At 41.5% G+C, this 14,101-nt stretch overlaps 2 protein-coding genes across 9 annotated transcripts in view; one reads left to right on the top strand and one right to left on the bottom strand.

The window, feature by feature from the left end:
* OPA1 (OPA1 mitochondrial dynamin like GTPase) overlaps nt 1-4,741 on the bottom strand; it is a 52,614-nt gene extending 47,873 nt beyond the window's left edge. For 7 of the 8 annotated variants that reach the window (XM_029960766.1, XM_029960769.1, XM_029960767.1 and 4 more), the window contains exons 1-4: nt 4,685-4,741; nt 2,202-2,520; nt 1,788-1,884; nt 434-541 (exon numbers count right to left, since the gene is read on the bottom strand). In XM_029960766.1, the coding sequence (XP_029816626.1) occupies nt 434-541; nt 1,788-1,863 (184 nt within the window). In that variant the 5' untranslated portion in view covers nt 1,864-1,884; nt 2,202-2,520; nt 4,685-4,741. Of the gene's footprint in view, nt 1-433; nt 542-1,787; nt 1,885-2,201; nt 2,521-4,684 lie in introns of those variants that run through there. The other variant, XM_025895361.2, reaches the window with a different exon arrangement.
* Nucleotides 4,742-8,506: 3,765 nt separating this feature from the next.
* The window catches only part of LOC103758336 (probable cation-transporting ATPase 13A4), a 36,444-nt gene continuing 30,849 nt past the window's right edge, over nt 8,507-14,101 (top strand). Inside the window, exon 1 of the mRNA XM_018074947.2 lies at nt 8,507-8,642. Within this exon, the coding sequence (XP_017930436.1) occupies nt 8,580-8,642 (63 nt within the window). The 5' untranslated portion in view covers nt 8,507-8,579. The remainder of the gene's footprint in view (nt 8,643-14,101) is intronic.

The following is a 14,101-nucleotide window of genomic DNA, read 5'->3' as shown; positions in this document are numbered from 1 at the left end:
TGTTACAAATTTCTTATTTCACATGCTTGCAGTATTAAAAACCTTCATTCTTAATAATCCAACTCATTTCTCCTGTAACAGCTGTGATATTGTTACTATCCAGTGCCACTCTCACTTCCACCAAGTTCTAGCTGGTCACATCCAGCTTCTCTGACTCACTGAAGGAATCAAGCTTTCAATCTGTAACAGTTGTACAAGAATTCTAGTTTGCTATTCAATTTCACATTTTGGTTCTCTGGACTTGCTACTAGAATTCTTGCTTTTAAAAATACATTACACTTACCTGTATCCATAACACTTTCAGACGAGATATTCAATGAAACCATACATTTTCAGGATCCACTTTCTTTTAGTGTCTAAGGACAAACCTGCACCCTCATCTTGAATAGGTTATGCTTTTAAAATTGAAACTAAGCTGAAAAATTGTTCTCACCAGGAGATAGAAATCCTTTCAGTGAAGCGAAGCTCTCTCCAATCTTGTCAAAGTCGGGCAGAAGTTTGGCAAGGTCATCTGCATCAGGGAGGGCTTTGATAAGCTTTTCTAGGAAAACAGTACAACAGTTAGTGAGTAGGGCTTTTTTTTCCCCACTTTTTTTGTGAACAAAAATGGCTTAGGCTGTAAAACCTAGCAACTGTTTCAGGATGCAGCTTTTTTCTGTTTTAAAAAAAGTATTAAGAAGTTTCTTCCCACGTACACCTCCCCCCACTAGTGTTGGGAAAGATTATCAGATCAGAAAAACCAATTGCTTTTTTAGACTTTGAACTTCCTGATAAGGTAGTTGCCTCAGGTACTTTATAATTACCTAGAAATTACTGCTGCATTTCACCACATTTCATACATTATCTCTCATGTATTTTGTAGAGGATCTTTTAAAATTACACAGAACTCGTAACTATGATCACATCTCGAACATTTTAAGAAAGGCTTAGTTTTCAATCTCATAATAAACCAATTTTGTAATCCCTTAAAAAAGTCAAATTATTAGCTTTAAAGTACTATAAAAATGTCATGTCCACTAGCAATAGGAACAAGAAAACATTTGTTTCAGTTATTCAGTCTGCATTTATCTGTGTAATGCTCATACATGGCATGGAACTAGATGACCTTTAAGGTCCTTTCCAACACAATGATTCTACATAGTAAAATCTTCATAAATGATTTTTTTAAAAAAGAACACCACCTTTCTACCCTGCATATATAAGAAGCCAGTGCTTGATTTTCAGATTTTTCTCCTTCATCTGAAAATATGCAAAAACCTCTACTGTAACCTGAAGGTTCAGGAAAACAAGAGTCTATATTTTTCATTTTCTTTTCTTCTGTATCCTCAAGCTAATTTTGTAGACAGGGAGGTTCACTATTTTGCCTTTTCAACCGGTCTTTTACTCACACATATTTTTTACTTATCTACTTATATCTTCACTTGTGTCATTCACATAGAAAGAAAGAACTTCATGCACAATGCTACCAAAACCTGTGTAAGTCCCTTTGATCATGCTGCAAATCTTCTTTCAATAATAGGATTATATGGCCTTATGAAAGGACCAAGAACATTCTCAAATGAAAAGATGAATTATGGAAAATCCATACTAAACAATGCATAATTTCTTCCTACAAACACACTCATACAAACGCCTTGGTGAGACACACATCAAAGTTTAAACATACAAGTTCAGTCAAATTACAGCTAAGAAGTTACTCCTGGAGCCTGCTGAGGACCTATGCTCTTATGTTTAAGTTTTACATGTGCCAGTCTTTAGATAGAGTAACAACATGGCTTTTGTGATACCGAAGTCGATCAGTTCATCAAGCTCCCAAACGAAGTCAGGAATAATCCACTTATATTCATCGAGATCTGGCATCATGTCCTTCCACTGATCATATGTCTAGCACAAAAAGGAAAAAAAAAATGGTAGAAATAGAAAAAGAAATGTACACAGAGAAGTTTATGAGCAATCTATTGAAAAGTTATACCTACATATAAAACATACTAAACCATCATCTTTAGATATGAGTAATACTTGGATCTTTTAAAGTCTACAGTAGTTCTCCAAAACAATGTTTTCCATATTCACTCATCTTTACTGTCATTAGTTAACCAAACAATGACATTTTGTATTTCTGTGGCTATACCAAGAACTACTGTTTTGAAGCATGTAATAAGAAAGAAAAAATGCAAAAAACAGCTTCCAGAGATAAATACCTTCTTGGCTGTATAACCCCCTCCTACCGCAGAGCCTAATATAAGATAGCGAACTTTGAGAAGCCTGGACGCCAGTCTAGCCAGCCAAAAGTTCCTGTGGAACTGGTATCCATATTTCACATTTAAAAGTTTTGTTTTGCGAAGGGGAAGACGATTAAGAGAAGAGAACAGCTGAATGGATATCCTTAAAGGAGGTCTTTGAAACTTTGAACTTGGATAGGAGGGATGATGTATACTGCGGCAAACAAGATGCAGGTTTTGAAGCGGCGATTTTCTCTTTATTCCACAGCTGCTATTTGCCAGACTTCGGCAGATGACACTAAAAGAAAGAAATAAAAGCTCTAAGAAACTGGTTTCTTCAACACACCATTAACTCAAACGCCTCTTTAGAAGCAAGTCACATTACATTTTAGCTGGTTACAGTTAATCTTATATTACTCTGAATGTACAATCTCCAGCCATCATTGGTATGTACCAGGAAAATAAAAAGCTGTAAACATCGTTAATGGGTATGGAATTTCTAGTGATTACAGAAACAAAAACCTTATATACCATTTATACGGTCTGTTATGAATTCAATTTAACTTCCACAGTGGAATAAGGCATGTAACATGTCTGTGGTAAAACACAGGTTGGGCAAACAGAATTAAAGTCCACAGAAGATTTGCAACATACAAGACAACAGTTTGGTCTATCTTATTCTCTAAAAGAACTTTTAAAGAACATTAAGTTTGTAGAGGATTTTCACAGAAACAATACAGAGAAAAAATCCTTTGTAGAATACATTTGTCTTATTTTGGCAAAGTAGATTCTGCTTTGGGTTGAAAGGATGTACTCAACAACATCTTTCAGTTCCTTTCACTCTAACACAATGCAGTTCTGGGATTACAGGACTGTGGTTTTGTCTTGGGTTGTGCATAGACAACATTACTTCTGGAGATGGCTGCACCATGTTTGTTGATGCCTTCATGAAGGAACTGAGATTCATGCAGGAGGGAAAATTTCAGTCTGAAAAATCTGACTCTGAAAACAGAGCTCAGGCATGAAATGCACACGTTGAAACACAGGAACCACATTGGTCCTGCCCTGCCTACATTAAACACTCAGCCTGGGATAAAGCTCCTTGTGTATTTTCAATTACACTATTCTGCACATTTCAACATCTGGGGGTAGTTTGGTTAGTTTAGGGAAAAGACAACTGCTCTGGAAAAAACAATTTCTTCTGTAACATTTTTAATCCCACCATCATATCAGAATGGTTAATATTAAATCATTTACTGGATGCAAAATATGAATGAAGTTACAGTCTTGAAATTCATTACACGGATATTTAATATTTTCAGCAGAGACCTGTAGTAGCACATTCTATGGTAGCTACTCCTCATTATTTGTCTTCACCTGGGCTAAAGGCATTTTGTGTAATATTATGTAACTTTCTTCTCTGTGACTGTTCTTTTAGAACACACTGTGTTTGACAGCATTCAGTCTGTATGTTTAAACTGAAGGAAAAATTGAATTCCATCTCATAGTCTTAAGGCAAGAACTCAATCAACAACAATTGCCTTTTGAGTGGTATGCATCTTTCAAACCCAGTCTCCTTTAAATAATATGAAATCTTATAAATAATTAACCCCCCCCCTATTCTTTCACTATACCAAACTTCCTCTTTCTTTCTTCTCTCCTCCCACTGCTAAAAACTCCTGATGAACACTGACAAAAAGAACACCTTCAAATCTTCACTGAACAACAGTGCAGTTAGACTGAAAACCATACCACACTATGCTATTAAATCAAGTACTTAATGAGTTCCAAATTTAAAGCCTCTGGAAAGCTGTTTTTAACAACAAATATTAGCCTTCCAGACATGTTTAGCTCTGGCACTAGAATCTCTGATTACAGGCCTGCAACCTGACTACTCTTATGTTGCCCTGGGATTATGTCTTGTAAAACAAGTGGCCTGTTACACCTGTGATTACAAAGCAAAGGAAACTCAGCAAAAAGCACTGTGGCATTTTCTCATTCAGCACTAGACAACGTTTGTTTTCCTACTGCTGCTCCCAGATGGGGGTTGGAACTGGTTGATTTCCAAGGTCCCCTTCCAACCCAACCCATTCTGTGATTCTATGAAACCTACCAAGGAACACCGTGCTACTGCGGGCCATTCAGCTTCCCTGCTCCTGTCTGGAATGGTGCAGGAGAAAGGTGGAAAACAAGCGGGATGCAGAGGCGGAAAAACGCCTGGACATAAGGGTGGCCCGAGCTCCCCAGGGTGAGAACGCGGGACACGCAGCTCCCTTCCAGATGCACCACCTCCCGCAGGTGCCCGGGGAGCTGGAGGGCGGGGAATGCCTCGCCCGGGGGTACCGACCCCCGGGGCAGCCCCGGGTCCGCCCCGTGACTCCCGCCCCGGGCCACCCCGACTCCGCGGGGCCCAAGGCCCGACGGCAACCCGCCGCGGCCCGGCCCTGACCCGTCCGGCTTACCGGCCGCCGCCGCCCGCGTCCGCCACATCCTGGGAGCCGGGGGGAGCCGAGGGCCGAGAAGGAACCGGGCGCGGCCCGGGCGGCCGGGAAGAGGGCAGGGCAGGGGGAGCCGCTTTCCGGGCTCCCCCGGCCGCCCGGCTGGAAACCGCGCCTCTCTGCCCAAAGGTTCCGGGCACCGCGGCAGCCAGGGAGGGAGGGCGTTTTGAGGGAAACACCGCGGGGCTGCGTGGCGGGAGCGGAAAAATCGGGATGGATCCGGCACGGCCGGGATCAGGGATCCCCAACAGCGGGCGTCATGGATTCCCGCATAGCGGAGTTCATGGATCCCACCCTCCACGTCTCTGTGCCCCCTCACCCAGCGGATGTTCAGGCTGCCCTCAGCACTTCGCCGATGTGCCCGTGGCTGCCCAGGGCAACCCCAGCACCCCCAAGGCCGCGGTGGGCCGGGTTGGGGAGGGTGGTGGTGGGAAGCCCAGCACTCAGTGGAGGCATCTAATGGTACCAGCGTCTTAGACCCTGTTTAAATAAGAGTCTCATACGAGTCCCCGGGTGGTGAGGGGGAGCCCCGCTCCCGGTGGAGGCATCTGGTGGCACCAGGGTCTTACACCGTATTTAAATAAAAGTCTCATACGAGTCCCCAGTTGTTGACCTTGGAGAGTGCTTGACATGGGCAGCAGTGCTGCCTTGAAAGCTGGAAAACACAAGGTGTTTCCTAGAGGGCTTTTGTGGGCTGTTGGTTTTTTTTTTTTCCGGCGGGACCACATTGAAGTGGGAGGTGGAGGATGCACTGGGAGAGTTCATCAGATCTGTCCGTCTGTCCTCACACAGGATCAGCCCTGGTTAGGTAATTTCTTAGGACTGCATGCCACACCTGTCCCTAAAGACCACAGGTGTTGGAGTGTTCACCTGGCAATGCCACTGCTGAAAGTATTCCCTCGTGCCTCATCTGAGTCTTTCCTGCAGCGCGTTAACTCTATCAACAGTGAACATGGATATTTTCTGCAGTGATGTGTTTGAAAACTGTTGCCATGTCTCTTCTCAGTCTCCTTCCCCCCTCCCCTTCTCTCTAAATAAAACAACCCTAAGTTGCTCTTCCATATTTTAGGACTCATTTGTCATTCTTCTCAGTGCTCTCCCGTGGACTGTGGCCAGTTGATTCACAGCTTCCTTTCTGTAATGTGGCCAGAACTGTGTGTCACATGCTGAGAAACCAAAAATGAGGTTTGAGGTGTTGTAGAAGTCAGGCTTCTGTTTATATTGTGGGATTTTTCAAAGAAAAATAAATTGCACAAGAATGACATGCTACATATGTGTGTTTTCAGGACTGAGATAAAAGTTGTTGGGATGAGGTGAGGCACATGTTTTTGCCTCTTGCTTCCCTACTTTTCAACTATTTATGTATTTATAAGTTTAAGAGACTACATTTTAAACCTTTGCTTTTGTATTTTGGCTTGACCAGTTTTACTTGTTATTTATACCTGATTTTTTAAAGGCAAGTTTCAATTGAAAATAAGAATGATTATACATCATAGGACATGTTACAAATAACTTTTTATGTATAAACATAAATAGAGAGTAATTCTTACTTTGAACGGTAGAGAGCGTCATACAACTAAATGTTTCAATTCAGGAGAATTGATGCTTTAGAAGTGTTTTCTCTAGGAGATGGTGAACCTGCTTAAGGTAATGAGCAAATGTCACTATCTTCTTTGGATCTGGATTACCAGATTTTGATGAAATATTATGAGAGGTTGTCAAACTATGGAAATTATGAAAATTTTACACCTTTAATCTGTTTTTTTCTTGGTTTTCAGTTGCAAAGATAAATACCCTTGTAAGGGTGTTCTGTAGGAGCACAGATTGTCAATTGGAGCTGGAATAAACCTTTAAATTGTGAAAAGATTGTATGAGTCTTGGTTCTTCCTTGGAGACCCTGGTTTGCTGGGATACTCTGCATGCAGCTCATCTCTCATGTCTCTGACAGGGCAGCCAAGGACCCCTGCTGCACCTTAGTCTGCTACAGACACCAGAAAGAGCAAGGCTGATGTTTGGGAAAGCAGCAAAAGCTGACCAGGCAGAAAACGCATGTGTGACATTCCTCTTTTCCATCCCTAGCACCTCCCAAAATAATGAGTAATTTCCCAAAATCATCAGCCTGCCTTAGAAAAGGTACCTTTGCAGTTGTTTCCTACCTGTTATAGCTTCCAGATAGCAATGCTCATTTTCCCCGTGTAATCAGGTTTATCAGAAATGGACTTTAATGCACTGGGGTTTTTCAAGTTTTATTTGAAAATTGTGACTCTCGTATACTATCTGGAGTTCCCTTTGCTTGGTCTCAGAAGAACAAAATGAAAAGCTGAGAGGCTCAGATCAAGCCTCAGAGTTGCAATGGGAGGAAGGAAGAGGTAACACTGTAGCTGGGGTATGGAGAGCACCTTGTTCCCCCTTGGTCTTATGCAATAAATCATCCTTAACACAGCTTAGTACAGTTGTATCCTTTTCAGTCCAGCCTCTGCTCTGGGCTCCTTTTGGAAGTGTGGTAGGTGTCAAGGCCAAATAACTTGGCTCCAGTGCCACCTGCTCATCGGCAGTATTTTCAAACACATCTGTTCCTGTGCTGTGCACATCTGGTTTGCAGGTCTGTGCCTGGCTCACATTATTAGCAATAAGCAACTTCTATTATATTAACTGACCTAACTCCCTCGTTTTACCATCTCCTTTCCCTGCATTTCTCCCATTTCAGTTTCTCTGAGCCTGCCCACTGAAGGATAGGCAGTGGTCTTTCCTGGTGCTTGAGTTATCTGAGACTTGTACAAGCCCATGCCACATGCATAAGGAATAGGAACTAAATCCGTACCTCTTGATCTGTTTCAGTTTCCCTATAAATAATATTTTAGTTTTCTTAACATATTTAATGCTGGAAGAACAGGTTTTCCTTTCCTGACCTCATTCCTAAAATATTTGTTGTGTAACTTCTTAAAAAGTAGCAAAGTACAAGGAAATAGTAGTGAAATGAGAATGAATCACAAGACTAATAAACAAATGCAGGACAATAGTAGCAAAAAAAAAAAAAAAAAAGGAGTTGGTAAAACCCTCAGTGTTGTTTTCCTGCCAGCTTCCTTTTGGCTCTGATTTGAAGGTCAGAGACATCTATATCCAGCTCACTGACATCAGTGGGAAACTCCAGTTCCCCCAGGAGTGAGTAAATAACCTCAGTGATGTCTCCCAAAGCTATATGGTGAGTTCAGAAGGCATTCCATGATGATATTCTTGATAATGAATAAACAACCTGATTACAGATCCTGCATAGCTGGATTCTGACACGGAGTCAGTGCGTAAATCCACCTGCACAAACTGGGGCCCTTGTTTACAATTCTAGAGCTTGCGTTTTCTTCCAGGGCATATGTGGGGAACACTGCTGGACACTTAGTTCAGACTGGTTGCTAAGAGTGTTAACAACAGCATTGCCTATTTCTTCTTATTTGGACACACTCCTGGTTTCCAGTGATTCCATAATCTCTTGAAGAAAAAATACTCCCCTCCTGCCCTCCCCTAAAAGTTTCATGCCAACAGCACTTGCTTACACCTGTCAGAGTTATGACCCAGAGTCATATTGTAGCAAACACTTGTGAGATTGAACTTTTTCTATCTTGCAGTGTTTTTGAGTGAATTCTGCACATACTCTCAGAATTGCAAAACTCCAACAACAGAATGGAGGGAGGAGGGATGAATGTTACCTGCTAACCCCAGAGAGGGAGGAGCTCCATGCTTCAAACATCAGCAGAGTTATGAGGAAGGTGTGTACTTAGAGCACTTCCTCAATGTAGAATTTCAAGCACACTATGCTGAAGACCTGTCCTGAGGGTGCTCTAGAAAGTCTCCAGAGGGTCATTTCATGGGGGAAAATCCTGCCAAGAACCATTATGCACAGCTTAACCAGGGAGAAGAGAATGAGATGGTGAGTTTTATCTATGTCTAGATCTTTCTCAGCTTGAAGTAGAAGGTGGTATGTGTTCTGCAATAAAATGCTACAGACTGTAATTGAGTTTTGGGTGGTTGAGGTGTTCCCATAGAAGAAACAAACAGTTAGAAAGAGATACCATTTTTTTTTAGCAGAAAGAAAATAAGGTTGGTTGTGTCCACTGGATTTAACTACTTATCTCCTCCAACAGGGGATGCCTCGCCAGATTATTGATGTGTTGTTACAAATCTAGGTGGAAGTGGTCTAATATGAACTTTAGGGATGGGCCAGAGTGATGTGCCTAAACATTTGACAGCTGCATCTCCAGGGTCAGCTCCACTTAGAGAACTGGAAACCTTGGCTTTCTCCAGAACATAAAAACACATATGTTATGTTTGCATAAATTATTGGCAAATATGGTCTATTGAATTGGCAACTATTCCAGCCTAAGCACCTTTATAAAGCTGGATTCCTAAGCACAGATCTACCATATTTCTTTCCAGAGTTTCCCAGGAAGGAATATGTCTGCATGCATTCTGTAACATGTGGAAGTAAGTCTTATGCTTACACAAAATATCTGATCTCCTGCCTGGCACTTCTCTTAAATAATAATCCCAGTATATGATTGAAGTGAATTCAGTGTTTCTTAGCTGCTTTGGCATTACAGCGTGTTACGAATCAGCTATTCACATGGATTCTGTCCATCTAACAGGTTCTATTGTAGATATCAGATCCATAATGCAGCTGTACAACAACAATTCTCATACATGGTAAATGCAGCACTTCTCAAAATTCCTTTGCTGCAAAGCCACTGTAGCTCTGCTGTAAGTGCCTGCAGGATTTCTGGTGTAAAACAGCCCCAGCAAAGCTATTGAAACACAGTCACTTACAAATAGATACGACTTCACTTTCAGAAACCCTGGAGAAATCCTCAAAATCTCCTTACTGAGAATTCTGTTTTAGTGAAAAAGAGACCGTATCATGGAAAAACATGGACATTTGTTATCTCTAGATATGAATGTAGATTTTCAGACAGCTCTCCCAGCCATACAGAGAAGGGGAGATGCCCTTTTGTGCAATGCAAACCTGGGTAATCTGGGATGTGCTGGAGAATGTAGTACAGGGTCACCCAGCAGCATGAACTGAGCAGTGCAGGAAGCACAAGGCACTGGCTCCGAGGGTGGGGACTAATTAGCTCAGTACGATGCAGAACCCAACTGGCTCTGCCGCCCAGTTACTAAACCTGCTGGCGGCACCTTGCTCCTGGCTCTAGCCCTGGTGCTGATGTGCCACTGCTCCACAGCTCCAAACAGCTGCTGAGTCTATGTCTGTGCTCCACCCTTCCCTGTCCTTCTAGGACCATAAACACCCTGTCATGCTCTCACCACTTATTGGCACTGTCACTAGCAATGCCAGAACTGAGCTTGAGCTAATTAGGTTTAAGTGGATTGTCTGGTGCTGCGTACAGTCACACTATTGAACTCTGCATGTCCACTTCCAGCTGTGCACTACTGGGACACTCAAGCTGTGCTTGCATGGAGCCAGTTATCCCAATGTTCTTGTTTCTCACCAGTATCATACTGAGCCCATGTGCCCTGTGCTCAGGGATCTGTGCTGTGAATCTGACGTTTGAGTTCGTCTCCACTGTGATCATGAGTGTCTCACAGTTACCATGCTCTCCATGCCTGCAGTGAACATGATCAGTGCTCATTCACCTGGGATTCCCAAATGAAAATCAAAGAAAATGACTGATAAAGAACTTGAGTAGTAAGTGGAATTAAAACTACAGCCAAATTATGCTAGATTAGGCAGGAATGCACAGGTGTTCGCTACATTTTTCTAAGAGAGAAAAAAGTTATGAGTATGAGATAGAGGAGGATATCCATGAAGGTGTATGAGGTACTGTAAGAGGATACAGAAAAAAAATCAATGTGTCTATAGAAAAAGAGAACAGCTAGTGTGTGTATTTGTGTGAAAGAAAAAAAGAAATTAATATGTAGGTGATAACAATTGTAAAGAAAGAGACAAAGAAGGCTCTGTTTAAGCAGAGGAGTAAAGGAGAATACATGAGGTAAAGAGAATTATGTGCGACATTCTTTCTTTGTTAAAGTAGTGTATTTTAAGTTACTGGTAACCACAGCAACTGGCAGTGGCATGTAATGTCTCAGTGACCCTGCAACATCTTTTTTTTAAATTCAAAGCCATGAAAAATATTTTTGACATTGTTTCAGCAGTCAGTTTAACCCACCAGAACCAAATTATTTACAAGCAGTTCTTGAATTCTCAAACAAAATCAGATCACTTGGTGCAATAATGTAACAGCTGATATTGTGTGGGTGCCAGTTCTTCCAGAGTGGAATGGTTCAAGTAATTTTGAGAGCAAACAAGTAGTTCATTTGAACTCTGGACATGCAATGCTTCCCTGTGTTGAACTAGCTGTCCAATTTGCTGAGGCAAGTTGGGGAGCTCTAATGGGAAGAAATGCTTTAGGACAAGAGGGCGTGGTCTTAAGCTGTGCCAGGGGAGGTTTAGGTTGAATATTAGGAAGAAAGTTTTTACAGAGAGAGTAATCAGCCATTGGAAGGGGCTGCCCAGGGAGGTGGTGGATTCACCGACCCTGGAGGTTTTTAAGATGAGACTGGTTGTGGCACTTAGTGCCATGGTCTAGTAACCACGGCAGTGTTGGATCAAGGGTTGGACTTGATGACCTTGGAGGTCTTTTCTAGCCTATGATTCTATTATTCTAAGTTTTCTTCTGTATTTCCATTTCTTGTTACAGCTGAGATGCTGGATAGTCCTGGATTTAAGAGTAATCACTCTGACTGTGTAGGAAATCCAGCCTGTATATCCTTGTGTATGTCTTTGGGGTTACCTTACATGGCTGGAGAACATTTGCTTGAATAGAAGTTCACTCTTCTGGTATGCAACTAAAACTTAGCAAAGTATATTCACAGCATGAGATAACCTCTCTCTCTCTCTCCATAACCATTTGTAGTACCAGAAAGATCTTAGTAATGTGAGAGCACTCTGGACACAGCAGCTTGCCTCAGAGAGTGCTAATAATAAGCTACCCTTCAGAAAAATCTACCTGAAGGTGTTTTTGAGAAGAAATAAATTTTTGGTGGTATAGGAAGAGGAAGGAAAAACACAGCTTTATGCTCTCTGACAATTTGATGCTCTTCTCTGTACATCTTGGGAATAATCATTCCCTTTGCACAGACCCTAAAGTGTGTAGCTTAAGTTTGCAATGCAAAAGTTTGTGATAGACTTTGACAGGCTACTGCTTCAGGAAGGATTTGCCAGAAGCCTGTCTTCAGCATGTGTTCCCCTGTAGCTGAAGGAAAGGGAGAACTGCAGTCAGTTGGCTGGTGACCCCCAGTTTACCACTGCATTTTGGCAACTGTCTGCCTCCTGTGGGATGCCAAAATTCTGAAGGAAATCCGATACAGGAATTTTAAATATTTTGAGTTGGAAAAATTAAATTAAAATAGAATCTGAAGGGTACAACCTTGTTTCTAATGGGACAATAGTGAATGTTGCTACTGCTTTCAGAAGGAACAGAAAAAAACCTCTAATGAAACAGATTCTGGTTGGTAAGAATGAGATTCAGTTATTAAATTCCTTGTGAATTTTAACCAGTCTTTCAAGTCTAATCCTATTACCTGTTGTTATAGAAACAGGTTGTTTGTAGTAGGGTACCTGGCGTTTGGGTTACCAGAAAAATGATCATTCACAGCCATTGTTTAGGCTCCCTGCTGGTAGCTACAGGCTTCGTTTTCACCAGAGAAGAGGGTGCCTGAATTTGTTTGATTTTGCATTTCAATTCTGCTGTGAAGATGACCTGGCAGCTAGAGGCATTTTTCTTTTTAACAAAGTAAAAGACTTTCTGGACACTAGAGTGATAAGCCCTTGAATGCTGGCTTTGTATGATTGTAAAAGCAGGTAAGAACCTTTCTTGCCAACTGAGCAGGTCTGGCAGCTTTTTCTGTCCAGTAATCCAGGGTCCCTCCCTAGACCCTTCACTCACTAGTCAAACCATTTTGTTACAGTCACTCTTCTGACTGTTGGGAGTCTCAAGAGAAAAAAGGATGTTTACAGATGAGGAAACAAAGTTTTACAGTACACTACAATTTATTAAAAATTATTCTATAGAGATGAGATGAGCACTGTATACCAGCCTATTTTGTAGATATTATCACCTCCTATCAGATAATGAGAAGTCATTTGGAGTCTTACACATAGTTAATCTTCGCTTTGTTTTGCATCATATCTTAGTCTGATGCACTCGAGAACCCAGATTATTTGACTGTGCAATTTTATATATACCAAATGCAGTCATTGAACTCTAAAAACTTGCTCATACACTAGAGAGGTTGTCAAGGTGCAAATCTGTATTCATCAGACCCCTCTTCAAAAGAAGCATGTCTGCACCAGCTCAGCCTCAGCATGCAGTGAAATAAAATGCAACAAAAGTTATTTCCTTAACAACATAAAACTAACCTGACAGACATGTTCTTGTTGGTGACATCAACACCAGGACTTCTGCCAGTCTTGAAATTATTGTTTGCCATAGTTGGAAATCTTTGTAATACAGGCCGAGTGAATTCTGAATAAGCTTGAAGAATTTCTAAATGCTAATTACTCTAAGTCATCCGTGTGGCTGAATAAACTTGCACCGTGTGTGTGCCTGTTCCTCCCTTCTTCATGCACATTGTGGGTACCTCTGTTGTGGGTCTAATATTCACCTTTTTTTGGAGAAGACAATAGTTTTGAGAATTCTTCTAAAGAATTTCACTGTTGACTTATTCGACAAGTGAGAAGTTTCTGTTTCAACAACGAGTTATTCATGTATTAAATTTTTTTTATGAATGCAGCATTCATTGCTATAATCCTTTCAACTGAAAGAACAGGGTCAGGAAAAACTTCTCAACAGAACATTCTGTTCTGAAGTTAAGTATTGAAAGGTTCCGGCTCAAGGAACTTTGTCACAAGAGAGGTTTGGAACTCAGTCTATTTCCCTGCCTAACTTTACTTCTGAATGATGTGGCCCAGGTTACCTGCTCCAGACATTTCCAAACCATGGGAAATGCTTTTCTTTGGCTTTGGCTTTAGATTCCTTCATGAAGACTCAGATACAAAACAGCAGTTAACATCTGAAGTTTATTCTTTCCCAGCTTACTCCTTTTAGAGCTCCTGAAAAACTATGTTCTGAAATGACACATTCATTAAGACATGAACAAACAAACTTGAACAAACTCCTGTGTTTATACAGCAGGTCATGCCCTTGAAGGGTCAGAACAGCTCAGTGGTATCTATCTATCTATCTATCTATCTATCTATCTATCTATCTATCTATCTACCTGTCTATCTATCTGTCTGTCTCAGTAAAGTCCCTTGTGAGAAGCAGCAAGATCCATCACACGGTGTAACTGGTATCTTAAAGACCATGGCCTTTT

This window comes from Manacus vitellinus, unplaced genomic scaffold (assembly GCF_001715985.3).
Source record: "Manacus vitellinus isolate BGI_N305 unplaced genomic scaffold, ASM171598v3 scaffold_29_pilon, whole genome shotgun sequence".
Taxonomy (NCBI): domain Eukaryota; kingdom Metazoa; phylum Chordata; class Aves; order Passeriformes; family Pipridae; genus Manacus; species Manacus vitellinus.
This window is presented reverse-complemented; position numbering and strand designations above follow the sequence as displayed.